The 24,383-nt window shown below is 55.5% G+C and overlaps 3 protein-coding genes across 8 annotated transcripts in view; 2 read left to right on the top strand and 1 right to left on the bottom strand.

The window, feature by feature from the left end:
- The first annotated feature begins 18 nt into the window (after positions 1-18).
- Positions 19-1,478, top strand: mrps34 (mitochondrial ribosomal protein S34). 3 transcript variants are annotated; one of them, XM_053852069.1, is made up of 4 exons: positions 19-126; positions 428-764; positions 827-869; positions 949-1,478. In XM_053852069.1, the coding sequence occupies exons 2-4, from the start codon at positions 447-449 to the stop codon at positions 1,218-1,220; spliced, it is 633 nt and encodes a 210-aa protein (XP_053708044.1). In that variant the 5' UTR covers positions 19-126; positions 428-446; the 3' UTR covers positions 1,221-1,478. The 3 variants fall into 3 exon arrangements, with proteins under 3 accessions (XP_053708044.1, XP_053708045.1, XP_053708047.1); XM_053852070.1 differs by having other exon boundaries at positions 25-214; XM_053852072.1 differs by having other exon boundaries at positions 32-187.
- A 3,101-nt stretch (positions 1,479-4,579) lies between these two features.
- slc29a4a (solute carrier family 29 member 4a) lies at positions 4,580-10,812 on the top strand. The gene is made up of 11 exons (XM_053850669.1): positions 4,580-5,048; positions 5,947-6,171; positions 6,238-6,369; positions 6,424-6,537; positions 6,867-6,995; positions 7,313-7,387; positions 7,457-7,725; positions 8,237-8,354; positions 8,420-8,607; positions 9,455-9,695; positions 9,768-10,812. The coding sequence occupies exons 2-11, from the start codon at positions 6,018-6,020 to the stop codon at positions 9,896-9,898; spliced, it is 1,551 nt and encodes a 516-aa protein (XP_053706644.1). The 5' UTR covers positions 4,580-5,048; positions 5,947-6,017; the 3' UTR covers positions 9,899-10,812.
- Positions 10,712-24,383, bottom strand: part of tnrc18 (trinucleotide repeat containing 18) — a 30,711-nt gene continuing 17,039 nt past the window's right edge. Inside the window, exons 9-30 of one of the 4 annotated variants that reach the window (XM_053850665.1) lie at positions 24,183-24,361; positions 23,637-24,042; positions 22,723-23,571; positions 22,161-22,306; positions 21,960-22,093; positions 21,782-21,889; positions 21,538-21,712; positions 21,172-21,472; positions 20,590-20,784; positions 18,900-19,085; positions 18,238-18,683; positions 17,926-18,066; positions 17,741-17,876; positions 17,556-17,673; positions 17,369-17,444; positions 17,179-17,287; positions 16,991-17,107; positions 16,766-16,909; positions 15,269-16,689; positions 14,956-15,192; positions 14,808-14,897; positions 10,712-13,993 (exon numbers count right to left, since the gene is read on the bottom strand). In XM_053850665.1, coding sequence (XP_053706640.1) covers positions 13,787-13,993; positions 14,808-14,897; positions 14,956-15,192; positions 15,269-16,689; positions 16,766-16,909; positions 16,991-17,107; positions 17,179-17,287; positions 17,369-17,444; positions 17,556-17,673; positions 17,741-17,876; positions 17,926-18,066; positions 18,238-18,683; positions 18,900-19,085; positions 20,590-20,784; positions 21,172-21,472; positions 21,538-21,712; positions 21,782-21,889; positions 21,960-22,093; positions 22,161-22,306; positions 22,723-23,571; positions 23,637-24,042; positions 24,183-24,361 — 5,921 coding nt within the window. In that variant the 3' untranslated portion in view covers positions 10,712-13,786. The remainder of the gene's footprint in view (positions 13,994-14,807; positions 14,898-14,955; positions 15,193-15,268; positions 16,690-16,765; positions 16,910-16,990; positions 17,108-17,178; positions 17,288-17,368; positions 17,445-17,555; positions 17,674-17,740; positions 17,877-17,925; positions 18,067-18,237; positions 18,684-18,899; positions 19,086-20,589; positions 20,785-21,171; positions 21,473-21,537; positions 21,713-21,781; positions 21,890-21,959; positions 22,094-22,160; positions 22,307-22,722; positions 23,572-23,636; positions 24,043-24,182; positions 24,362-24,383) is intronic. The other 3 variants (XM_053850666.1, XM_053850667.1, XM_053850668.1) reach the window with 3 other exon arrangements.

Here is a 24,383-nt window from a genome sequence, read left to right as displayed (position 1 = left end):
ACGGAGCAGATTGTGTGGCGGGACTCACGAGCGGAAGTGACGCGCAGAACCGAGGAGGTCAACTTGTGCTTCGCGGACGTCTCGCTATTTGAACCAAACACATTCTCTACGGAGTCGTAAAACAAGGTGTGGACGCTTCAACAGACGCGGAGTTGGTCCGTAAGCTGAGCAGATTTGACGCCGTGAGGTGCGCACGGGAGACAACATTCAAACGGTTGGGTCACCGGTTCCGTCAGTTGTCGGTGAAACTAAACTCCCTAAAGAGTGCGCTCGCGATGATGATGTTTTGTTGTCCTGCTCCATTTCAAAATGGTCATTCAGAGTCGGTGACGTCATAAGTCCGAGTGTGAACGTCATTGTCGGTGTCATTTTTTCATTCTGAGTTTTGATTCAGATGATGCGTCTTTTTTGTCAAACCTTCCCCCAGTGCGGCTCCTCCCCCCGTCATGGTGAAGAGGAAACGGATCCGTGCCATTGCCGAAATGGCGCGGAAGGTTCGAGCATACCGGGAGCTGAAGAGCCGCCCCCGGGACTCTGAGAAATACGCCCTAGACTATGAGAGCATGCGGCGGCCACTGAGCGGCGGCAGGCTGCCTGTGCTGGCCTGGCAGGACGTGCGGCGAGAGTGTCGCCTCTTCTCTCTCATGGCCGGCATGCGCATGTTTGGCGTGGGCCGCCTCTTCACCCGAAAGTCCTGGCTGGAGGAGCACAGCGAGCCATGCTACTGGCAGATCACCCGGGTCCGAGTGGACTACACGGCCGAGGTGAGTGACAGCGCTGCCCGGCGCCACTGCGCCCACTAACCATGCCCTCTGCTCTCTGCTAGAACATGGATCACGGCAAGGCCTGGGGCGTCCTCACCTTCAGAGGTAGGACGGACGTGGCCCAGTGAGGGCCACACTCGTGTGTGCTGTGCCTCCTCTCTGTGATGGGCTTCTCTTCCTGCAGGGAAACAGGAAGAGGATGTGAAGGAGGTGGACAAGGTCATGTACCACGACTGGCGCGTCGTCCCCAAACACATGGAGCAGACGTTCCGGGACTTCCAGCCGCTCCCTGACCCCGCCCCTCGCTACATCCACTACCCCCCGCTGCTGCGTGCCATGCTGCTAGCCCAGCTCAAGAAGGCAGGGAAGCCCGTCCAGGAGCCACTGTTGGCCCTGCAGCTGGATGCCGGCGCCCCCCAGGGGCAGAGCTCAGGAGCAGAGGGCATGGCCGTGTGACCACCTGGGGCAGAGCACAGACCTGTGCAGACGCATCTCCATCGAAGCTTGCTGTTGTGTGGAGTCATGTGATCAGCGCCGTGGCATCATTGACGTGTGGGAACGATCAAGTGCATCAAAGCAGGCGAGACCTTCAGCAACCATGAGCCCTTTTTCTCCACTTTTCCTTTGATACTGTTGAAATCAAATCTGAATGAATGGAAGAATGTGTGGAGAATAAAAAGCAATGCTGCTCCCGTGGCTACATTCTTCTTTCAATTTTCCTGCAGTTTGGCTCGTTTTTCAGCACTTTTCAGTTAATTCAACCCCAAATCATGGAACAATTAGGTGTGAAATAAGTTTTGTAGGATAGTTTCATTTACAAAAAACACTCTTTTGGACCTCTGTGCTTTTTTTGTGGTTTCTTTTTTCACTTACTTTTATTTTTTTCTAAATAAAATGTGAATTAATGGAAAATCCCGGAACATGGGCATTATTGTGTATTTTGAGTCAAATAATTTCAATTTTAAAAAAGTTAAAAAACAGCCTTTTTTGGATCACGCTACAAGTGGCTACACACGAGAATACTTCGGAAGTTTTGAGCAGTTTGTAAGTGAATTTCCACAAATTAACAATTTATGTAGAAGTATGATTTGATGTATTTTCAACCTAAATCATTAAAAAACGAAATTTAAATTAATCGATTTTTTGTTGTGGTTTCTTTATTGAAATATTTTATTTTTTTAATAAAATGTAAATTAATGGAGCAATTCAGGGACATATGTCTTGTGTTTAATTAATTTTTATTTTTAAAAGTAACTAAAAAAAGAAACATTCTTTGAAAATAAAATTTAAATTAATTAACATTCTTTGTTGTGGTTCTTTGTATTTTGTGTAGAATATTTTTATGTGGAAAAATTACAGAAAAAGATACATTATTCTTTTAAAATGAATTTTTCCTTAATTATTCTTTTTTGTTTTGGCGCTTTTTTTCAAATATTTTTATTTTTTTAATACATTGAAAATTAATTTAACAATTCAGCAACGTGTGTTATTGAGTATTTTGTATAGAATTTTATTTTTTTTTTAATATGTTAAAAAAACAAACTCCTTTTTTTTGGACCACTGCGCTAATGGCTACACATGAGGATTCTTTTTTAATAAAATCAAAATTAACTGAACAATTTATGAACAAGTATGATTTCATGTATTTTCAACATAAATCTTAAAAAACCCAACATTTTAATTAACAGATTATTTTTGTTAAGGTTACTTTTTTCAAAAAAAAAAAAAAAATTAAAAAAAAAAAATTATTATATATATATATATATATATATATATATATATATATATATATATATATATATATATATATATATATATATATATTTTTTTTATTAATAAGATGTAAAGTAATGGAACAATTCAGGGATATCCGTATGATTGTGTATTTTGTGTGTAATAATTTTTATTTTGAAAAAGTTAAAAAACAAACTCCTTTTTTGGACCACTGCACTAATGGCAACACACGAGGATTCTTCTGAGCTTTTTAGCAGTTTGGAAGAATTTTTTTTCATAAAATCAAAATTAAATGAACAAGTATGATTTGTTTAAGCTAAAATGTTTTTTTTTAATAAATAAATAAATTTTCAATAAATTAATTGATTTTCTTCGTTGTTTTCTCGTATTTCAATTTTTCTTTTATGAATTTAAATTAATGCAACACTTCAGGATCAAGTGATTTTTTATCACGTTTTTTATTAATTATTCTAATTTTTTTAAATTTGATGAAGAGAAACAATGGCTGTGTTTTCATTTCATATTTATTTATTTGAACTTCGGAACAAATGTGTTTTGTTTTTAACTTCATACTTTATAGACAAACTCATCAGCAGTGATGTCAGCTGGTGACACGGTTGTCTGTAGTACCACTGTGTGTCCGCCAGAGGTCGCCATTCAGGGCGACGCTTAGCCGTCCGGTGGTTTTCTCATCGTAGTTTTACCAACATTTCAACGACGCCTTTATCAACAACGCAGAGAGCGTTGTCTGTCTCATCAGGTTTGCTTGCGATGCTGAGGGCGGAGTCAGTGCTGGGCGTCGCCTCCATGACGGGTCTCAGTGGCACCGATGCCTTCAGCCAGTCCCATATAACGCCCGCACACACGGACACATCGGAGAAGAGTCCACACCAAACCAGACACTGTACAGAGTCAACATACCACAGAACCTGGGCCGGTCCCAGACACCGTCACAACACGGTCAACAGCAGCGAGGGTCGCTCGTGTTGCAGGATGACGTGGTGATCCGGGTCGGACTTGGGTGGCTCATGGGCAGATACCTGGTTGCAGGAGCTTCAGGAGCAGAACACCACACACGTGCTAGCATGCTAACTCACCACAGAGCAGCCCTCACACACACCTGACTCTGAAGGTCACACCAGCCCCTGGGTCACGCTGAGACCAGATCCTGGCAGCTGCAACACAACCTCATTAGGAGCTCCACTCTGCTGCTGATCAGGTTTGGTGTGGACTGGCCCCGGGCTCAGCGGAGAAACACACACACACGCTTCTGTCCCTGTCCTAGTGGGGACCAGGTCTCTGATCCAAGCAGGAGCCAGTTATTTTGCAGGTCCAACCCTTCAGAACTGAGGAGGGCCGGTCATAATGTCCTCATAATGTCCCCGCCAGGCTTTGATGCTGACGGATGGAGAGCTGGGATGCAAGGGCCCGAGCGGAGAGACCGGCGCAGCAGCGGGAGGTGCTGAAGTGGCCTGAAGAGCCCAGATTCCAGGTGGGGTGGGTGGAGGCAGGTGGTGGATCTGGATTCAGTTGTCATCAGCAGGCAGCAGGCGAGGCGGCCAGTCACCGTGGCAACCGTTGATGGACGTAGATAGCGGCAGAAAGGACGTTTTTCTGACTGATGCGGAGCTCTCTCTCACACACGCACTGCAGAAGCGGGGACACCGGCCGGCCACGGAGGCTCCGCCCCCCAGCTGAGGCCCATAATGCACTTAGTCACCCTGTCTCCAGCCTCTGGTTTTAAACCGAACCAGGACTGTAACCCAGTCGACGTCACAACAGTCCCCACAAGCACAGCCACACCAGGTCCACACACACTTCCAGCTGTGTCAATAAAGGCAGAGTGTGCAGGTGGCGCACCAAATGGGATGAGCAGCGCCCAGACGTGCGTGGACCGGGACGTCATCATGGCAACTGTGGTGTCCCGGTCAGGGCGTTGATCCAGGTGTGAAGCCCCTCCCCCCTCACCTGTCTGTCTCCTCTTCCAGACGCCTGTGAGAGCCAGAGCCCGGAGTCACCGCGCGGCGCTGCATCATCGCCCAGCCAGGAGCTAAATTTAGACGCTGTTGAAGGATCAGTTTCTTCACCAGGCTGGAAGGGGGCGCGCGCGCGCGTACACACACACACACACACACCTCGACGCTGCTGAGGTTGAAAAACATGTGACACAATTGCTAATCAACGACAAACAGGAGGGAAGAGACAGACAGGCAGACAGGAGGGGACAGACAGACAGCTGCTTGGATTACAGATGTGAATCTCGGGCGCCTCCAGACATGAACAAGTGAAGCCAGAGTGAACGTTACTGACATTCGGTGGAGCCGTGAGATGGTGGTTTCTAAAAACAACAAAGCTGAGCAGACAGAAGCGCCTCCCCCTCCTCCTCCCCCCTCCTCACCCATCCATCCATCCGCGCTTCCTCTCCTCCTCGGCTGGTGCTGCTGCTGGACGGAGCAGGCGGCAGAACGCCAGAACCGGAGCTTCCGTCGGATGGACCTTGCCGCGAGTGGGACCGGAGCAGAGAGACAGTGACCGAGGCAGCTGCGGCAGGTGAGCGGCCTCGTCACCTGTTGTCTGTCATTTCTCCGGAGCCGAGACCCAGACCGCTCCGGGGTCTCATTCACTCGCGTCTGCCTCGTTCACCCGCCTGCTGTTGGCGACAGTTTGCTGGGAGTGTGCGCGCGGGTCAGGGGGGTTCGGCCGCAACGCGAGTGACCCCACCGGAGGGATGTTGCGGTCCAATTCCGAGTCCTGCTCACTTCGAACTGGGGACAACAGCGCCACCCCGCGGCCAAAACAGTGACCACCCCGCGCGTTTGTCGGAACAGACTCAAACCGTCCCGAGATCGAGCGGGTTCTGGTTCCCACTGCGCGACTCGAGCTGGGCCCGGAGGGAGGGGGGGTGTGGGTGTGATGTTGTGACGTCAGCGCGAGTGGCGCGGTTGGACGCGTCGGTCTGGAGGAGAGCACCAGGAGCAGGTGCACGTGTTGCTGGTGCAGCTGTGATGTCGAATATGCCGAGTGGATCTTCTCTTCCTGGAGGGAGGGTGGAGCGGGAGCTCCACACGCAAGTGTGTGTGTGTGGGCTTGTTTATATTGTCTTGTGATGACAAAACACTATCCTCGCGGGGACCTTGTGGGGGCCGGCAAAAGGTCCCCACGGGTCCAAACCTCAATTTGAGGATGAAGCCCTAAAAATAACTGGGTTCCAGTCGGGTCCAGAGTCCTGGTGTGTTCTGGAGGGTTAGGTTCAGGGGAGAGGCCGGGGAAAGGGTGATGGCCAGGAGAAACCTCACCATGTCCCCACAGGGACAGCAATACAAACGTGTGTGTGTGGGGAACCATGCTTCTTTGCTGAGTCATTCAGGAGGTGCTGGCCTCAGGCTGAAGGTCAGAGGTCAGCTGGCCATGCCTCTTCCTGGCTGTGACTCTACCTTTTGCTCTGCAGCTCCTCTCTCTCTCTCCTGTGACTGGACATGACCGCTCTCCCAGGAGCCAGGAGCCGCTAGAATCCTCCAGATGGACTCACTGGGAGCGGAGCGCCGCCGGACAGAGGGCTGGCGAGAGCGCGGCGTGGTGCAGAGCTTCAGCTTCGACTCATCCCAGCTGGAGGAGGAGGAGGAGACCAGCAAGAATGGGGCGGAGCCAGGCGTGCTGGCTCTGTGCCAACCAGGTGAGGCTGCCGAGGAGTCTGGCAGCAGGGGCTGTTGCACCCATCTGACCCTGATCTCCCGCCCAGACCTGCAGGAGCCTGTCCCCGAGGACCGATACCATGGCGTCTACTTCGCCATGCTCCTGGCCGGCGTGGGCTTCCTGCTGCCCTACAACAGCTTCATCACCGGCGTGGACTACCTGCACCACAAGTTTGAAGGTACCCACCTCACCCGCCCGGAGACTGGGACCTGTCTGACCGGGGTCTCTGCAGGCTCCTCCATCGTCTTCGACATGAGCTTGACCTACATCCTGGTGGCTCTGCTGGCCGTGGTCCTCAACAACGTACTGGTGGAGCGCCTCAGCATGCACACCAGGATCACAGTGGGTAAGTGGGGAGCCCCTGGACAGCATCCCAGACCCTCAGTGGTCAGATGAGGTGCGGCCCTGCTGAGGTTTCATCTCTCTCTGTTAGACAAAAGAGGTTTGTTTTTAACAGTCACGTTCGCACCTGCTGCCGCCCTGACTCACAACATTTGACTCCATTCTGTTCAGAATCCTCTCACCTTTCTTCCTCTCTCCGCCCCTCACAACAGTCAGTGATGTGGCCCTTCACGGACCTCTCAGAGGCTCCAGGTGCAGTCAGTGGACGGCCCACAACAGGCAGAGCCTGTGTGGCGCGTCATCACGTGTGTGTGTGTGTGTGTGTGTCTGCAGGCTACCTCCTGGCACTGGGGCCCCTGGTGTTCGTGGGCGTCTTCGACATCTGGCTGGAGAAGTTCAACAGGAGTCAGGCCTACATCAGCGACCTGGTCTCGGTGGGGGTGGTGGCCTTCGGCTGCACAGGTGACCCGCCAGGGAGTCTGGCTGCGTCTTTCACTCGGACTTGGTCTTTGGTACCGTAAACTGCAGGCCCCGGGGACCGGGAGGAAAGCTCCGCCCCCTGAGCTGACCCATCCCTCAGAGACAATAATGAGCAGGATGGGCCAGCAGGGGGCAGTGTTCTGGGGTGGAGGGTATGTAACAAGACTGTGGTCTTATGATGACATTTTGGCCGGTCCACATTCAGAGGTTAAAATAAATGGGTGGTTCTGACTGGGTTCCAGTTTGGTCCAGATCCCTGGTCTGTGGTTCGGTCTGTGACTCTGACTCTGACTTCTCAGTGCAACAGTCCAGTTTCTACGGCTACATGGGGATGCTGCCCAAGAGGTACACACAGGGGGTGATGACCGGAGAGAGTGAGTCCACACACACACGCCAGCACCAGCAACGCGCCCCCGCCTCACCTGCTTGCCCCGTCCCCGCAGGTACGGCTGGCGTCATCATCTCTCTGTCTCGCATCTTCACCAAGCTGCTGATCAAAGACGAGAGGAGGAACACGCTCATCTTCTTCCTCATCTCCATCAGCATGGAGATGCTCTGCTTCCTGCTGCACCTGCTGGTGCGCCGCTCGCGCTTTGTGCGCTACTACACCAGCCATGCCCCGGGCCGGAGCTGCCCCAGAGGTCACGACCCGCGAGAGCCCGGGACCGGGTACCGGGTCCACCACGACGTCTCTGCTGAGGAGGTCAAATTTGTGAGTGCAGAATGGCTTTCACACGAACTTGCAGACGACCTTTGACAGCGGGGGGGAGGAAGAAGAACTTGGAAACAATGTTTGATCGTCAGCAGGCGACATTCAGGCAGAGCAGCTTTGAACACCTTGGCCTTGTGTGTGTGTGCGCGAGTGTGTCTGCGTAGGTTCAGGAAGATCCTGGCCCTGGTTGCCAGGGAAACGGGGCGGCACTTCACATGAGCTCATCAGGAAGAGTGGAGGCTGCTGGCCGGCTCTTCCTTTCATTAACTAATGGTGTGCGGGGGGGGGAAGACATTTGGGCCTGTCCTCACAAGGTTTACAGGGTGAGCCATGTGTTCAGGGGGAGAGGCTGGGGGCTGTCCCCACAGGGGTGTGTGTGTGTGCGTGTGTGTGTGAAGATGGCGCATCTGTGTGTGAGGAGCATACTGAACAGGCATGAGTCAGGGTCTGGAGCAGGGCGTGTTGACGGTGCCGCCACACACTGACTCGAGTGTCTGATGTCTTGCTCAAGGGCAACGGGGCCACACCCTCCACTGGAGAAGAAGGGGCCGAGGACTTCGCGGGCGGGACCTATGTGAGGTTTGACGCTCCCAAGGCCAGTATCAGGCGGAGCTGGCCGGGGGTCCGAGGTACGGATGGCGAGCGGACCCCGCGCACCGACCGGCTTCTCATGCTACACAACCTCTCCTGCCAGACATGATCCTGCACCGATACGTGGTGGCCCGGGTCATCTGGGCCTACATGCTCTCCATCGCAGTCACCTATAGCATCACCCTCTGCTTGTTCCCCGGACTGGAGTCGGAGATATGGAACCCCACGCTGGGAGAGTGGCTGCCCATCCTCATCATGGCCACCTTCAACATGTCCGACTTCGTGGGCAAGGTGAGACTGTCGCCTGGGTGCGGGAGGGAGGAGGGGAGGGGACGGAAGAGGAGGATTGCAAGGGGGGGAGGGAGTAGGGGAGGAAAGGAGAGGGGAGTGGAGGAGAGGAGGGAGGAGGGGTAGGAGGGAGGAAGGAGGGAGGTGGGGGGGTTCGAGGGAGGAGGTGAGGGAAGAGAGGAGAAGGGAAGGGGAGGAGAGGAAGTAGGAGGGGAGGGAAGATGGAAGAAGGAGGGGAGGGAGGGAAGAAGGGAGAGAAGAGGGAGGGAGGGGAAGAGAGGGGTGGGAGGGAGGCGAGGAGGAAGGAGGGCGGGAGGGTGGAGAGTATGGGAGGGAGGGAGGAGTGGTGGGAAGCAGAAGAGGAGGGGAGGAGAGGAGCGGAGGGAAGGTAGCTGTGAGTGTGTCCTCTTCTCCCCACCTGTTGCCCTGGGTAGCTGGGAGAGTAAGCAGCTGAGAAGGAAAAGGTCCATTCCAGATGACATGAAGGACGCTCGCAAAGAAATACCCCATAGGTGGGATCAGGAGAACACAAGGATGGAAGCTGAAGTTCAGGAGCATAAACTGTCGATCGTGGGATGAATAAAGTCAAAAGGTTGACAGCTGAGGTCTCGATGATGGCAGTGGACCAGCAGCAAACCTGAAGCTGCGGAGCCGAACGAATGAGGAAACCCACCAGATACTGGTGATAAAGTTCCTTTAGTTTGTCGATGACTCCCGGGTCCAGTGAATGACTCGCCCTGGAGTCAGACTCGGGGAGGCAGAGGCCTGAGAAGATCGCGTCAGATGGTCCAAGTCTGGATGGACCAGGAAAGCAGCCACACTCTCAGCTTGCTCTTGTATTTTGGGGCAGATTCTGGCGGCGCTGCCCTACGACTGGTCCGGGGGCCACCTGCTCCTCGCCTCCTGCCTGCGGGTGGTCTTCATCCCGCTCTTCGTCATGTGCGTGTACCCGTCCGCTGCCCCCACCCTGTCTCACCCCGCCTGGCCGTGCCTCTTCTCTCTCCTGATGGGCGTCACCAACGGGTATTTCGGGTCGGTGCCGATGATCCAGGCAGCAGGGAAGCTTCCGCCAGAGCAGCGAGAGCTGGCTGGTGAGGACAGTGGAGTACTGCCAGCAGGCGTCTCTCTCTCTCTCTCTCTCTCTAACGTGCTGTTGTGTCCAGGCAACACCATGACTGTCTCCTACATGACGGGCCTGATGTTCGGCTCGGTCGTGGCCTACGCCGCCTACAGCTTCACCGCCCACGGACACAGGCCGCACTTCCCTTGTCTCGCCAACGGCACGGAGCACTGAAGCGGCTGGCGGTGTGTGGAGGGCAGGCAGACATGTAGCAGGCCTCCGCGGCCTCCCGACATTTGCATGTGTCACTCGCTTCTCTATTCACCCAGCAGAGCTGAAATAAGTGAAACAATGTGCCAAAAATGACTGACTCCCTTTCCTGAACTTCGCCTGGGTTCCTTCCGAGCATCGCTGCTGTTGGTGTTGAACACCTGCAGGAGGTGAAGGCCAAGCGTAGGTCCGACACTGTGACAAGATCTGTGAATGTACCTTCAGAGATTTGACCCTTTTGACCCCGTCTCTCGGCCCATGGTTTGTCAGTGTATCAGCCAGATCTGCACACTTTGGTTTTTAGTCTCTCGTTGATCCTTTTTCTAACCCAAGTCTGTGTCATGTTCGACCCCATTGTATCACACAGTTGAATTCCAACTGTTTAATCGCCTTATTTTCCATTCTTGGGTGTGTTGTGTTTCTCTTATTTACTGTGTTTGACAAGTTTGTTCAATTAGAAAGTAAAGAAATGTCGACATTCACGTCATTTTTCATTCATTATTGTCAAGTTCAAACACACACTCACACTCATTTACTCATTGTGCGGGAAAAGAATGAGTGAACGGTGAGTGAACACAGTCATGTCCGAGGAGCAGAGGAAGTGACGACACTCTGCGGCTGGTGAAGGTCTTCGCAGGTATCCAGCAGATGGCGCTGTTCCACTTCGTAAACCACTTGCGCCTCGTCCGGTCAAGTCCAACCAAAACGGCACAGAATTTCCGTTCATAAATGGGTGCACGGCTTCGTGACGTCACACTCCATCTTCACGTTTCTTCGTCTTCATTGAATCGCATCCATGTCTGGGCCCAATATATTTAAGAGCTTCTGGGTGAAAATATTGTTCACCATCTCAGTTATTTTTATTTGCATCTTTATTAACAATTATATAACATATCATTTCAAATATTAACTTCTGTTTTTTATATCTCGCTATTAAAAGAGAAAACATGATATAAAACCCAAACGGAGCAGTAAGGGATGCTGTGCAACCCAATGGACGCACGAGCCTGCGCACCATGACGTCATAACAAGGAAACACATTTCAGACCTTGATATAACTTGATAAATGTAGTTCTCAACAACAGTGTTTCTGAACCCAGCAGCCACGTGTGAGGCGGGCCCGTGACGGCCCTCCAGGGGCCCTGTCCTGTGTCTGAACTGGAGCACACGTCCAAACGCACACCCTCTGCTCTCCTCCAATAGAAGGCTGCAGTGGTGCCGTCAGCCAATCACAGTGCAGCATCCACACACACCCACTGGAGGATGAGAGGCTGCAGAGCACGGCGGTGTGTGAGACAGTGTGTGTCGGTCACGGAAGGCTACGGAGCAGTGCTGCTGCTGGCTCTCTCTCACACACACCTGCCCCTGGAGGAGGGTCCGGACCGGCCCCGGCGGAGTCCAGGGCCAGGAAACAGACAGCAGACGCAGGACAGTTCCATCTCTTTATTGATCGACTATAAAATATTGAGTTACTAAAACAACCGAAAGGAAACACTGGTAAACGGGTCTGTAAAAAAAACTTACACCAAGAGTTTGGGGCGACAGAAGTGCGAGCTCCGGCCTGTGCTCACCGGAGAAGACGAGCGTGCGTGTGTGTGTGTGTGTACAAAGTAGATTCTCATAGCTCTGCCTTCGCTCAGAAGGACCATTTACAAAACGTAGATGATTTATATTCTCAAAATAACCTTTCATCTGTAACAGGACGATCACGATACTGAGGAACAGCAGACGAAGAACCAGCCTCCAGTCCACCTCTCTCTCGCTCTCTCTCGCTCTCTCTCGCTCTCCCCAGCAGCGGGCTCCCAGGGCCCGGCCCCAGAGCGACCAGACCGTTGCTTCGAGAGGGGAAGCAGACGCCTCGGAGCAATGACACATTCAGGACAGAACAGCGCGTTTGTGTTGGACCCTGTCTGCAAGTGTGTGTACGCGTATCAGTATTCTTGTGTGGATCAGTCTTGGACAAGACACTAGACAAGCACATTTTGGCAGGTCCACATATGAGTTTAGAGGGTGGAAACGTCACGATAACTGCGTCTCAGTTTGGTTCAGGTGAGCCATGTGTTTGGGGGAGAAGCCGGGGAAAGGGTGATGGCCATGACAGGTCCCCACAGGGAAAGAGATACAAGTGGGATATTGGGATCTAAAGGCAACACCACACCTGAAATATCAGAAAGGTGCGAGTGTGTGTGTGTGTGTGTGTGTGTGTCCGGCGGCGAGGACACAGAACAAAGTGCTTGGGCAGCTGGGGGTAAACAAACATTCAGAACGGGCACTTGAACAGCAGCATGGAGGTGCAGCTACCGCCAAGCAGACGCAGCCAGAAGCAACACAACGCTGTGGATCAGCTGCCCCTGGTGACTCGGTGGTTCAAACTAAGACTGAGAGGTTCAGTCTGGAGACTCGCGGCTGCTGAAGGACCCTGGTCAGCACCTTCTCTGAGCTCAATGAAGCGCCTTCATTTTCAGAGGATGATTTAATTCAGAGAAACTGGAGATAATTTAGCACGACCAAAAGCTAATGCTAAAAACAGTTAGCTTCCTAAAAGCAAACAAATGCAACTTCTGTCATCCGTTGAACACACATCCTTTCCATCGTGAAGCTAAGCTGTCACACGATAAATACTCTGTGTAGTTGGGGGAAAAAAAACTTGAAATGAAGTGTGAGTATCGAGAACATGCTAGCAGCCGCCGTTAGCACTCACACAGCCGCTACTTTTTAAAGTCAGTTTTCTAAACAAGTAAACAAAAACACAATATGCGATCGAGTCGTTTTAGCACTTAGCATTAGCTGTCACGAGAAACGCCTCTCCGATTGCACTGTTTCGATACACTGGGCTGACGTAGTCCACGGCTCGGTCTGGGAAGGAAGGAGCTCCAGAAAGGAGTAAATGGGGAACAATCTTCAGCGCGGTGTTACCGCGGACATTCTGCGCCAACAAGCAGCTGCGATCTGGCGAGATTTGGCTGACCATCATCATCATCATCATCATCATCATCAAAGAAAGGCCACCCAAGCTCTCCTGAGCAACATTCACAACTAACCACATCAACGGAGGCACGAGAAAAAAGTACAAGCAGTGTGTGTGTGTGTGTGTGTTCTCTCTTGGAAGACGACAAACCAGACACCTGGTTGGTCACAAACAGCAGTGAAATGTGCTTCAGGAGGGTGAAGAATGTTGGACAGCGAATGAAAAGACAAACGAAGACAAAGGAGGTGTGAACACTATAGACGGCGAGGAGCAGAGTGCCACGCCCCCTTCCTCCTGCAGCCAGCGCTGCCGTGCTGGTGGAGAGTATCTGGGCGGCGGCGTGAGGCCGGAGGAGTGGGCGGCATGTTCGCACCTCCTGGACAGGACGTGTCCACCCGCTGCAGCAGGATAGTGTTGCTGTGGTGGCCCTGTCTCCCGTGATTCTCCTCGACTGTGCAAAGTGCTGAACTGCAGACCACTGTAGTGAGATGCTAGCGTGCGGCACGGCGGGTGGACGTCTCTGCCCGACACCATGACCGGGATTCCTTCCTCTCTCTTCAGCCTGAGGGTCAGTGGGGCTGGGATTGTCAGGGACTCATTAAGTGCTCTCTGTTGGACAGCAAAGGAGGTTCCGCCCCTCCCTCTGTGCGTGACCTCCAGTCGCTCCTGCTGTTCTGTAGATACATTTATATATATATATATGTGTATATATATATTTATATATTGGACTGTAACATGACTGTAACATCACCATGGCAACATCATAATCACAAGGTTGCACGCCTGCGTCACCGTTCACAGTTGGTTCAAGCTCGTGGCGACGTGAACAGAAGGGTGTCGCCGCCTGTCTCGGCTCACGGGCGGCTCACTCATGCTGGCCGCGCTCAGCAGATGACCGGGACGCCGTCCGTGTTGAAGATCATGCCGGTGGTGGGCTCGTAGGTGCCGGCCAGGTAGTAGAGGTCCTCGCTGTCTGCGTAGCGCCGCGTGTGCGTCATGGCCTCGTACTCCTCCACGCTGACCACCAGGCACTTGTGACTGACCGTCTGCACGTCATTCTCGTCGCTGTGGGATGACTGGTACAGGGCGCGCTGCACGCACACGCACACCCCATTATCAGCCATTTTGGAACAGGTGAGCAGAAATAGAGGTGAAGACATCAATAATAGATAAGGCCGATGAATAAGTTGCTTCCCATTTTCCATCTCACGTTTCCATTTTTCATGATGCATATTTTATAATGAGGTGGGGTGTGTGTGTGTGTGTGTGTGAACAGTGGCTTCATCAGGCCTGCAGAGCCACACAGATTCATCAGCCTCTCACTTCATCATACATTCATGCAGAAACTGAAACAGTTTCAACATTTGTTTCCAAAAGCTCGTCCCTGTCCTGAGCCCGTGGGAGGGTTTCAGAGGTCACGATCTCATGGCTGCTGCAGTTCCACCTCCCAACACAGTGGTTTCACTAACACCTAAACTAAGATGTAGTACAGATGCCAGACCAGCGGGTGGCGCTGTTACACTCATTAGCTTTAGTCAGGTGAGCATAACAACCCAGCATGAGACCTCAGTGATGGCTGACCTCATGGTGGCATCACAGTCAGAAGACTCTCAACTGAGGTGGTGAGAAGCCAGGTTCAGCAAGAGCCTGTTCCAGACCAGAAATATTTCTGACACCAGGACAGAAAGTGGTGCACCAGCAGGAAAGAAAAGAATCAAAAATGCCTCAAAAACCCAAACAGCTGTGAGGGTTGGAGGACGTGGCGCAGATGAACTTAATCTGAAGTCGGTCGCTGGACGAGAACATATGGAACCACCACACACAAACCAAGAGCAAGCTTTGCTCAGCAGGAAAACCACGGCAGTGATGGAGCAGCTGGAGCACGGCAGACGCCTGAGGACTCACCTCCATGAAGTCCTTCCTCTGGATGGACGAGTGCATCAGCGAAGGCAGGGACTGTCCGCACATGTGCTCCCAGTTCTGGAGAGCAGAGTGCTGGTGTTGAGCGGGACAATAGCAGAGCTCGCCCTCGCACCATCCACCCACTACACACCTTCTTGTCCATCAGCTTCTTGCCAGGGTTGGTCTCCTCGGGGTGGTAGAACCAGTTCACCCGCACCACCATGTTGCTGCCCCAGGATTCCCACATGCTCTGGATGCGGCCGATGAACGGCAGGTTGGGTCGGCCGGCGGACAGGAAAACGGCACAGTCGCCGATGCGGATCATCTCCCGGCCGCGGACAATGGCCTTGTAGAATAGCTTCTTGGCCTTCCCCTTCATGCCGCGCCTCTGCGGGAGTGGCAGGAGGAAGGAGATGAAGAACTCCGACATGAAGACCCCTGACCTGACTCAAGCTCCGGCTCACCTGCGTGGGTTTGCCGAACCACTTCCACAGCTGGCGGGCGGGCAGGAAGGCGGAAATCTTGGGTCGGTTCTCCACGCTGGGGAGCCTCTGACGTTTGGCCAGCTCCTTGGTCGTGGGCAGGTGGACCCCCTCCCTCCGCTTGGGTCTCCCCACCTTCCCCTCTCCACTGCTAGACTTTGGCTTCGGCGGCCGGCCCCTCTGACCGGAGCCTTTACCGCTGGCAGGTTTGGCAGAAACACTGGGAGAAGTTGGAGAGTTGGAGAGCAGGGGCGGCTCCTCCTCTTCCACTTTGACCTCCAACTCTTTCTTCACCTCCTCCTCTTTCTCCTCCTTGATCTCGTCCTTCAGTTTCTCCTGAACTGGGGGCGGGGTGGCGGGGCAGGGTGGAGGAGTCGGGGTCCTCTCCTCGTCAGAGCTACAGGAGGAGTCATCGGTGGAGGACGAGGAGGAGGATGAGGATGAAGAAGAGGAAGAGGAAGAGGAGCCGGAGCAGGACGACGATGAGGAAGAGCAGCTGGAGGTGCATTTCCTTTTCCGCTTCCTTTTGCCAGACTCCTCCTCCGACTCGGAGCTGCTGCTGCTGTGGGATTCCTCCTTGATCTTCCTCTCCACCTCCGTCTTCTTCTTCTCCTCCCTCACACTGGACTCCGGGACTCTGCCACGAGTCTCGGCTTTCTCCTTCGTCATCATTTGTGCCTTGAAGGGGAAGTCCTTCTCCCCCCGGCCGCCCTCTCTCTCTCTCTCCGCTGGGCTGGACCTGATGACTTTGTGGCTGGATGGAGTGGGGGCGGGGTCCCGCCTGACCCCTCCACCTTCCAGCAGCATCAGAGCTTTGGTCTTCTTGGTTTTGGGTGACGTGACGCCTTCATGGTCCAGCTTCACCAGTGGCTCTGCCGGTGGCGGTGGAGGCTTCCTCCTCGGCAGAGAGTCGACGGGCGGCAGGCTGGCCTTGTGTTTGGAGAAGGTCCTCAGCTGCTCTGAGGGCATCTTCAGTCGGAACGAGGAGCCGGGCTTGCTCAGGGGCATCCTGGAAGTGGAGAGAGGGCCGGTGCTAAGAGACCTGCGGTGCTCGGACGAAGACTTGGCTTTGGACAGGGGCCTGTTGGAGGACGGGCCGAGCCCATGGTCCCGGCTAAGCCCGTAGGTGCTGATGTTTGGCTCACTGTACAGGTCCACCGTCAGGACCTTCCCGTAAGTGGAAGGGTAGAGGGCGGGCGGAGGTGGGCCGGACCTCCTCGCTCCTGGAGTAGGAAGCCCAGGACTGCTGCCGGCAGACGACACCGAGTTCTTCCGGGCCACGCTGGGCCGGGAGGCAGGGCGAGGTTTCTCCTGCGCAGGTTTGGATGGGTCCTGGGGTCTCTCTGCCGAGGGACTCCGTGGAGACTCCGCCTTCACCTGGTGGTCTGGACTCACGGGCGTTTCTGTGAAAACAGAGAACCGGCCGCTTCAGAACACGGCGCCATGATGAGGGAACAGCACACCACAGACCCCACCCACCTGGCTTGGGTTTGGGCTTCCGTCCTGGCTTCCCTTTGACCTTGGGAGCGTCGTCCGTTGCCTTCTGACCGGCATCTTTGCTGCACTTGCGGACCCTCCTCCGGGAGCAGCTGGTGACCAGCAACGCCGGTGAGGGCTCGGCACCTGGCCAGATAGGGGAGGGTACGGGGTTATGGTGGGGCGCATTCACTGAACAGCAGGGCGTGTGTGCGTGTGCGCGCTCACAGTGGATCTTGTAGTCTGGTGGGAGCAGGCGGATGTGAGACAGCGGGATGCGACCGGTGTCGCCGTCGTCAAACTCCACCGTGATCAGATCATCGTTGTCGTCGACATCGGAACTTCCTGTGGAGACACATGCATCGTCACCAGGGTGATGGTGGACTCTGGGTGACGGCACAGTGGCGGCAGCGCACCGTTGACCACGGTGCCAGGGTAGAGGCAGCGGTACTGCTGGCTCCAGTAGGCGGCGATGCGAGTACCCTCCGGGAGGCAGCGCGCAGACGGAGGCTTGACGTCAATGATCTGATGACAGGAGCAGAAGCACAGGTGGGTCGTCAGCAGCAGCAGGCGGCTGCTCCGGTCTCAGTTGCACCGCAGACTCACTGCTTCCTGCAGAAGCTGCTCCAGGCAGTAGATGTGCGGCCGGTTCCCTCGCTCGCCCTCCACCACCACGCTGTAGCTGCAGAGAGAGAGTGAGTGAGTGAGTGAGTGAGTGTGAGAGAGAGAGAGAAAAAAAGAAAGAAAGAAAGAAAGAGAAGCCTTCAGGCTCCACCTCCAGGGTCATACTCACATGTCAGGGGAGTGGACAGTGTTGACGTGTCCGGCGTACAGCAGCTGGTCGTCCATGGGGATCAGGACGCGGAGCCCATCCAGCAGGGAGTCCTTGTCCAGCACGCACTGCACCGCAGCTGCAACCACACACAGCGCTCAGTTGGCGGGCGGCAGCATGGGAGGGGGGCGGAGCCGAGCACAGACCTGGGGTGGGCGCTCGCTCCGTCAGGAGCTCGTCCTCGCTGAAGCTGCTGTCCTGATTGGGCTCGAAGTCTTCATCCGCTGCCATGCTCTCCATCAGGCGGCTGACGGCGCCACGGGCAGCCTGGCAGGAGAGAGCCTTGGGTCAGCGAGGTGGGCCTGCTGCTCGCCACGGTCAGGTCACCCACCTCTTTGGCCTTGGGCTTCGCCGGCCTCTGCTGGCTCTTGCGCGTCGTGCTGAGACTCTGGGCGGCGGCAGCGGCATCGGAGGCGGGGCTGCATACGGCGGGCGACGCCCCCGGCGACAGACATACTTTCACCTTCTTCTTCTGCACGTCCAAACACACAGCGTCAGCAAGATAGCATGGACCAACGTCTGGCTTGCAGGCTGGGCACTGGTCAGTGTGTGGGGCGACGCCAGCAGGGCTTGAAGCGATGCGGCGCCCCCTGCTGGCGTTGCCGCACACACGGCCTCTCACACCAGACAACTGAGAACATACTTTCACCGAATCTTTCCCGTCTCGACCAGGTGGGCTGGGTTTGGGTCTCGGGGTGGGTTTGGGAGTGAGCGCCACTGCCGTGCTGGCAGAGGACCTCTGGCAGCCGGATGCTGGCGTGGCGGCGCTGGAGGCATCGTGCAGGAAGATGCGCTCGCTGCGGCGGCGGTGCCACGCCTCATCCTCGCTGAAGCCTCCGAACCCAGAGCCCGTGGACAGGTCAAAGCTGAATCGGCTCGGCGACTTGGGCGAGGGGCGGGGCTTGGGCAGGGACTTGCGCTTGGCTGGCAGGGGGTCATCGCGCTTGACCGGACTGCTTTGGTCGACGCGGCGGGTCGCTGGCGGCAGCAGGGGGAGCTCCGGCGCAGATCGTTTGCCATGCAGCAGAGACGGGAACTTCCTCAGCCTCAGGTCGGAGCCCGAATCGGACCACTCCCGTTCTGGCGAACCTGACACCAAACACAGTTTCGTTCCAAGTCCTGAACATCCAGAGACGACTCGTGACGCTCACGTCACCAGCTTCACCAAGGTCTCACAGAGGAGACGCCACTGGTCAAACAAAACCTCAACAAGTGTCGCATTCAAGGCCCTTCGTCCTCATTCGACCAGCAAAGGTTGAATGAGGACCGAAGTGAGACGAGAGCAGGTTGGAGTCAGGTGGTTACCAATGGTGCTGGACTTGCTGCGATGCTTGCTCTCCGAAAGGAGGCTCAAAGAAGGCGAAGCGACAGGGAGGACGCTCGCCGCAAAGCGTGCCAGCAGCCCCAGGCCGCTCTCCTCGCAGTCGCCGTCCTCAGAGTTCGATTCCTCATCACCATCGTCCTCTTCCTCCGAGGAGGTGGTGGTGGTGTCTGCAGGAGGAGAAGCAGAGCCACTTCAGTAGGCGAAGACATGCGGTGTCCTGTGGGTCACACGCAGACACTCGCCAGTCTACGCGACATCACGGCACAGCTATGGCGCTAAAGCATCTGCGAGCTTCGCCATGGAGCTCGCTCGGTGCCACCAAGATGCAAACAAAGATGCGCCTGAAACCTCTGACCGACACACCACAGCACACATGCGTCCTGGAGCCACAGCTACTCGGGCGGTGAGGCCGGCACAGACAGGAAGAGGCGCACAGACATGCCAGCGCTGCATCGGCGGGTGGTTAGCAGAGAACAGTGGGAGGAGTCAATGTTAGAGTGTTAAGCTCAGTGCTGGGTTGCAGGCTGCAGCTGAGGCTGCTCAATTATAAGCACTGGCTCAGCCGAGTCAGAGGTGGGGAACCGTGCCGGGTCCCAGCAGAGACGACATCAGTAGGTGTGGCGCGGCGGGTCACATGACGATCAGTGCTTGTAGATGAGCAGCCACATTAGCACTCTGCCACCCCCAGTGGAGTGGAGGACAGCGGGCACTGAGAGGACAGCCCTGCGAGGCCCCTTCATTCTCAGGTGCCGTGGTCACGTCCTTGGTCCCCTCACAGGCCAGAGCGACCCAGCGGAGGGAAGAAAGGAGGCCACCACGGCGCTCGGGTCTAACGCTAATTTGTGAGTAGTAACCAAGCAAAAAAGTCAAATTGTAGCATGTTAGAGCTCAGTGAGATTAAGAGGGGCAGTTCCTACTTACACAGCAGGTGACAGGGGTGTGGCCTCAGGCAGGGCGGCGGCGAGAGCACAGCCTTGCCGCAGTGTAGCCTGGCCTGAGCACAGTCTAGCTCCAGCAAGGCTCTCGCCGCAGCAAGGAAGCTTGGGCCTAAAGGCTGCGCTAGTCCTCGCCAAGCTTCTGTAAAGTCGCAGCAGCAGCGGCGGCAGCACAAGCACATGGAACAGGCAGAGAGACACTCAAAGCATCATGGGAGGGGGTGAGGAGGGAAAGGACAGAGCAAGGTGTCAAGAGAGCAAAGGGAAACGGGTTATTTGAAGGTTTAGTAGACACACAGGGAGGATCTCTATCGTCCAAATATCCCAGCGTCATGAGCACATCACTCGCCAGGTCCTCGCACAGCCACTCCAATCACGACTGCCTGGACTCCGGACCACATTTTGAGGGGAAGCAAAGGGATATTTGACAGACAGAGTGGCACTCTACAGGGCTGGACAGACAGACGGACAGATGAAGCAGACAAGGACCACAGCGCCTCACTTTCCGTACCAAGCGTTTCCAAATCTTTAATAAAGCTTATGGCGGTACCAAACTGCAATACAACGTTATGAAAAACATCTGACAATAAATCACACAGTGTTCAATCCACACATTCCACAGTCCAGACGCGCTTAAAAAACACGCTTGCACAGAGGCCGGCATCGAGAGAGGTAGGGGTGGTTGAGCGAAAGCACAGCAGAGACAGTTCAGACTCGACAGCAGAGGCTCAGTAACCTTGGTCGAACGAGTCGTCCGAGGAGCTGAGGCCCGCCTCCTCCAGCAGCAGGGATAAGTGCTTGTGTTTCTTCCTGGGAGACTTCTGTGTGGACAGCAGCGATGCTGGCGACCGCTTCCGGGTCAGGCTGCCGTGGGAATGTGGCGCCGAGAGAGAGGACCAGCCCTCTCCGGTGTGCTCCTCGGAGTCCGAGTCTGCCATGGAGAGAGTCATCGAACAGAGTCAGGCAGCCAGTCACAGCAAGATCAGGACACGGTGGAGAGCCATCGGCTCAAGCCCAATGGCCTTCTACAAGTCACCATCAAGCCGGGCCACTGCTGGCGAGACTTTCACACCATGTATGATAAAAGTATTTACATTATCGTGGGGTAACGGTGGGGTTCACTTCAGGTCGACTGCGCACTAGCCACTAGTTCAGTTTGCCAGGTTAGCTTCCCTTCACAGTGGAGCGATCCCTCTCATGACTCTGATGGGCTACATGGGTGGTCCGTGGAGCTGCGCTACATCACACCAGCCCGAGTGACATCACATGACCCCCAGCCAACTGGAGAGCCTGGACACAGGCTTCTGCAGGTACTCACTGTTGGAGCAGCTGCTCAGCTCTGATCTCGTCGGGGAGAACACGGCCGTCTTCTTCTGAGCCTTGGCCCGGTGGGCGACTTCGGAGCTGGAGGTCTTGGCTGAGGTCTTGCCCTTGGCTGCTTTGGCCGAAGAGTGGGCGCTGCGCTCTCGTGACATCTCTTTCGGTCGGTCTGCTTTGGAGCTCGGGGCCAGTTTATGAGTGGCACCGAGCGAGCAGAGCTGCGACAGGGACAGCGCCCTGCTGAGGTCAGAGGCCAGCTGCTCCTGCTCACACATGTGGCCCCGTTTGGACTTTGAAGCCTGGCAGAAGCATGAGACACATGAAGACGGCCCGAAACACCAGGCAGGAGTTTGGAATGTCTGACCTCTGAAGCGTGGCTGGTGGAGGCCTCAGGGTCCATCCAACTCTTCTTTTTCTTCTTCTTCTTCTTCTTCTTCAAAGCACTCTCCAGCTCCTCCTCTTCTCGAGACGCCCGAAACTTCTTCTTCAGCCCTTCTCCGTTCTCAGAGTCCTCAGAGTATTGCACTGATCTTCCGACCCTGAAACACAGAAGCACTGGATCAGCGCCACAGATGTCACCGGCGTATGAAACGCAGACAACAACTGACTTTCCGGGGCGAGGGTCCAGTTTGGTGGGCGTGGTCAGGTGTTTCCTTTTCCGAGGTCGCCCTCTGCCTCGCCTGGTCAAGCTCCGCCTCTCGTCGTCCTGGCGCTCGCTGGCACAGAGAGCAGAGGTCAGAAGGTTTTCTCCGTCCTGTGGGAGGCGCTGAGCGGAGCTCCACTCACGGCTGGTCTCGCCGCCTCTGCAGTCGGCTCAGCTCCCTCTGCTTCTCCTTGTACATGCGCTGCAGCTCAGCCAAGCGGACGCGGTGCTCCACCTCCTCAGCGTCCAGAACCTCCACGGACAGTTTGCTGTACATCTGAGGAGAGAGAGGACAGCCGTCATAGCCAGGCCACCGCCCCACCACCACCACGGCACCTTCCTACCGGCTCCTCTTTCTTCTGCCTCCAGCTGTACTTCTTGTCTGGGTCAAGCATCCGCGGTAAGTGGATGTGCGACTGCTGCTCTATGGCCTCCAAGAGAATATGTCGACTGGCTTGGAGCAGACAATCCAGAGTGCCCAGGCCCAGATCTGCAGGACGCAGGACACAAGTCAGGAGTCAGACCCTGCTTTTCACTGAGCGAGTGTCGGGTCCTGGTACAGTGGAGAGTTCACCATCTCCTTCACGTATCGAGACATGTATATGGGACCAAAACAATACACAGTTATTGTGGAAGTACAGATCCATCTCAACTGCCCTGTCAGAAAAAGATTTCATTGGTTAGAGGCTTGATGGGTGGGGCCAGGCAGTGAGGGTCTGGGGGAGAGACCACCCGGCTGCTCAGTCCCACCACACCAGCTGCAGAACAGTTGAGAGTTCAGGTTCAGCATCTCATTCTTCTCACACTCATGTGGAGCTGATATTGAAGCTGTCACATGACTTCAGAGCAACGCGCTCATGCAATGAAGAGCAAGACGGCGGCAGTGCCGGAGTCCATGCCACTCACCTTTCTCCGTCTCTTGCTGGCCCATTTGGCTGAGCATGGCCATCCCCTCAAGCGCCACCAGCTCCAGAGCTCCCGCCACACTGCTGTCGACCCAGCCCTCATCCTCAGGGGCCCTGGCCTCAGCCATCTCGCTGGCAGCCAGCAGAGCAAGCATCCCTGCCATGGGGTCCTCGCGAGCAACAACCAAGGACAGGGGAGAGTCTGGTGCTGTGAGGCTTGGTGGCTTGGTGGGCGCCAGGTGGTTCTCTGGGCTGAGGGGCTGCTGTGGTTCACACAGGCTAGTGGGCCGACAGGGCTGGGCCGGCTCCTCACGCCCTGGCTCTGCCTCGCCTTGCGCCTGGGAGAGCTCAGCTTGAGCGTCTGCCATCATGCAAGCTTCCTGACGCTGGTAGGATGATGACGACGACTTTCTTTTGACCGGGCTTCCGTCTTGCGCCTCCTCCGACCTCTGGTCTCGTGGTGGCGGCGTGGCCGGGACACGCAGGTGAAGCGGCTGATGCGCCACACTCGCCACCTCCTCCACTGCTCGCACAGGACTGCAGCTCAGGCGCGGCGGGCCCAGAGGTCCCGTTGCCAATCCCAGGTCCTGGTTCCCCAGTCCAGGTTCCCGCTTCAAGTAAGAGGCTGCTGCCGTTGGCTCCACTTTCTGCGGTTTGACGTCTGTATTCAGATGCTGTGAATGGAGCCGAGCTGGTGGCAGAGGTGAAGCCAGAGAGAGAGGGTGGAGAGGAGGGACAATGTCGGTGCTCGCTGCTGCTGCTGCTGCTGCTGCTGCTGCTGGCATGTGATAAGGAGGGAAGGATCCAAAAGGAGCTGTGATGGACTGGTAAGGGTAACCAGGACGGAGGTCTGTGGCAAACAGGAGGAAAGGTCACCACCATGTGGCAACTCAGACAAGAATTCTGTGTACTGACCCGGGTAGGACTCCGGAAAGGCTGCCGGGTGCTGCTTCTGGCGGGGCTCCCTCCTCTCCCCCTCCCCCTCCCGAGCCGCCTCCTGTTTGGGCCGACGTGGCGAGGACGGCGGCGGTGAGGCTGACCGAGGGGAAGGAGGGTGAAGCCGAGGCGTCGGTGGGTGCGAAGCATGCGACCCTGCCTCTTCCGACTTCAAGGTGGTCGCTGGTGAGTGGAGTGGAGGCAGTGGGGTGAGCGACGAGGTGGAGGGAGTGGGCGAGCGTGAGGGAGCGGAGGACTTGCGGGGGTGCAGCACGGGTGAGGGAGATGGAGACGATATCGAGGAGGGCTGAGGTTTGGGGTCCAGGTTCCGCTTGTCTGCTTTGTCGTCCAGATCGGTGCGTGGCTCGCTGGCCTTCAGATGCTCCTGCAAACACCAGCAGGTTAAGTCATGACGGTTACTGAGCCACATTGGTCGGCACGCCGAGTCCGTGGCGGCGACTGGGATGATAGCATGTCTGACAGAGTTTCCCAGCAACAGAGGCGTCACCTGCCGCTGGTACTCACCACCAGCTGAGCGTTCCTCTGCAGTTCCAGCACCTGAGCTTGCTGGATCATCAACAGCTCTTGCTGCCGGAACATCTGCTGCTGAGACAGGAGTTGGAGCTGCGCCGCGTGCTGCAGAGAGCTGCTGGAGCCATACATCCCTGGCCACACCGGGGCACCGCGGTCCAGGACGTCGCTCCCTGAAACCCAAACCGTACGGCT

The sequence above is a fragment of the Synchiropus splendidus genome, chromosome 19, assembly GCF_027744825.2.
Source record: "Synchiropus splendidus isolate RoL2022-P1 chromosome 19, RoL_Sspl_1.0, whole genome shotgun sequence".
In the NCBI taxonomy this organism is placed as follows: Eukaryota; Metazoa; Chordata; class Actinopteri; order Syngnathiformes; family Callionymidae; genus Synchiropus; species Synchiropus splendidus.
Note: the sequence above shows the minus strand (reverse complement) of the source record. Positions and strands in the feature narration are given on the sequence as shown.

Excerpts from the sequence above, each read along its gene's own strand:
- mrps34 (XM_053852069.1), top strand. The coding sequence starts at position 447 with ATGGTGAAGAGGAAACGGATCCGTGCCATTGCCGAAATGGCGCGGAAG. Across the intron at positions 765-826 it reads GAGTGGACTACACGGCCGAG|AACATGGATCACGGCAAGGC; the intron begins GTGAGTGACAGC and ends GCTCTCTGCTAG. Across the intron at positions 870-948 it reads GGGCGTCCTCACCTTCAGAG|GGAAACAGGAAGAGGATGTG; the intron begins GTAGGACGGACG and ends CTCTTCCTGCAG.
- slc29a4a (XM_053850669.1), top strand. The coding sequence starts at position 6,018 with ATGGACTCACTGGGAGCGGAGCGCCGCCGGACAGAGGGCTGGCGAGAG. Across the intron at positions 7,388-7,456 it reads GGGGGTGATGACCGGAGAGA|GTACGGCTGGCGTCATCATC; the intron begins GTGAGTCCACAC and ends CCGTCCCCGCAG. Across the intron at positions 7,726-8,236 it reads CTGCTGAGGAGGTCAAATTT|GGCAACGGGGCCACACCCTC; the intron begins GTGAGTGCAGAA and ends GTCTTGCTCAAG.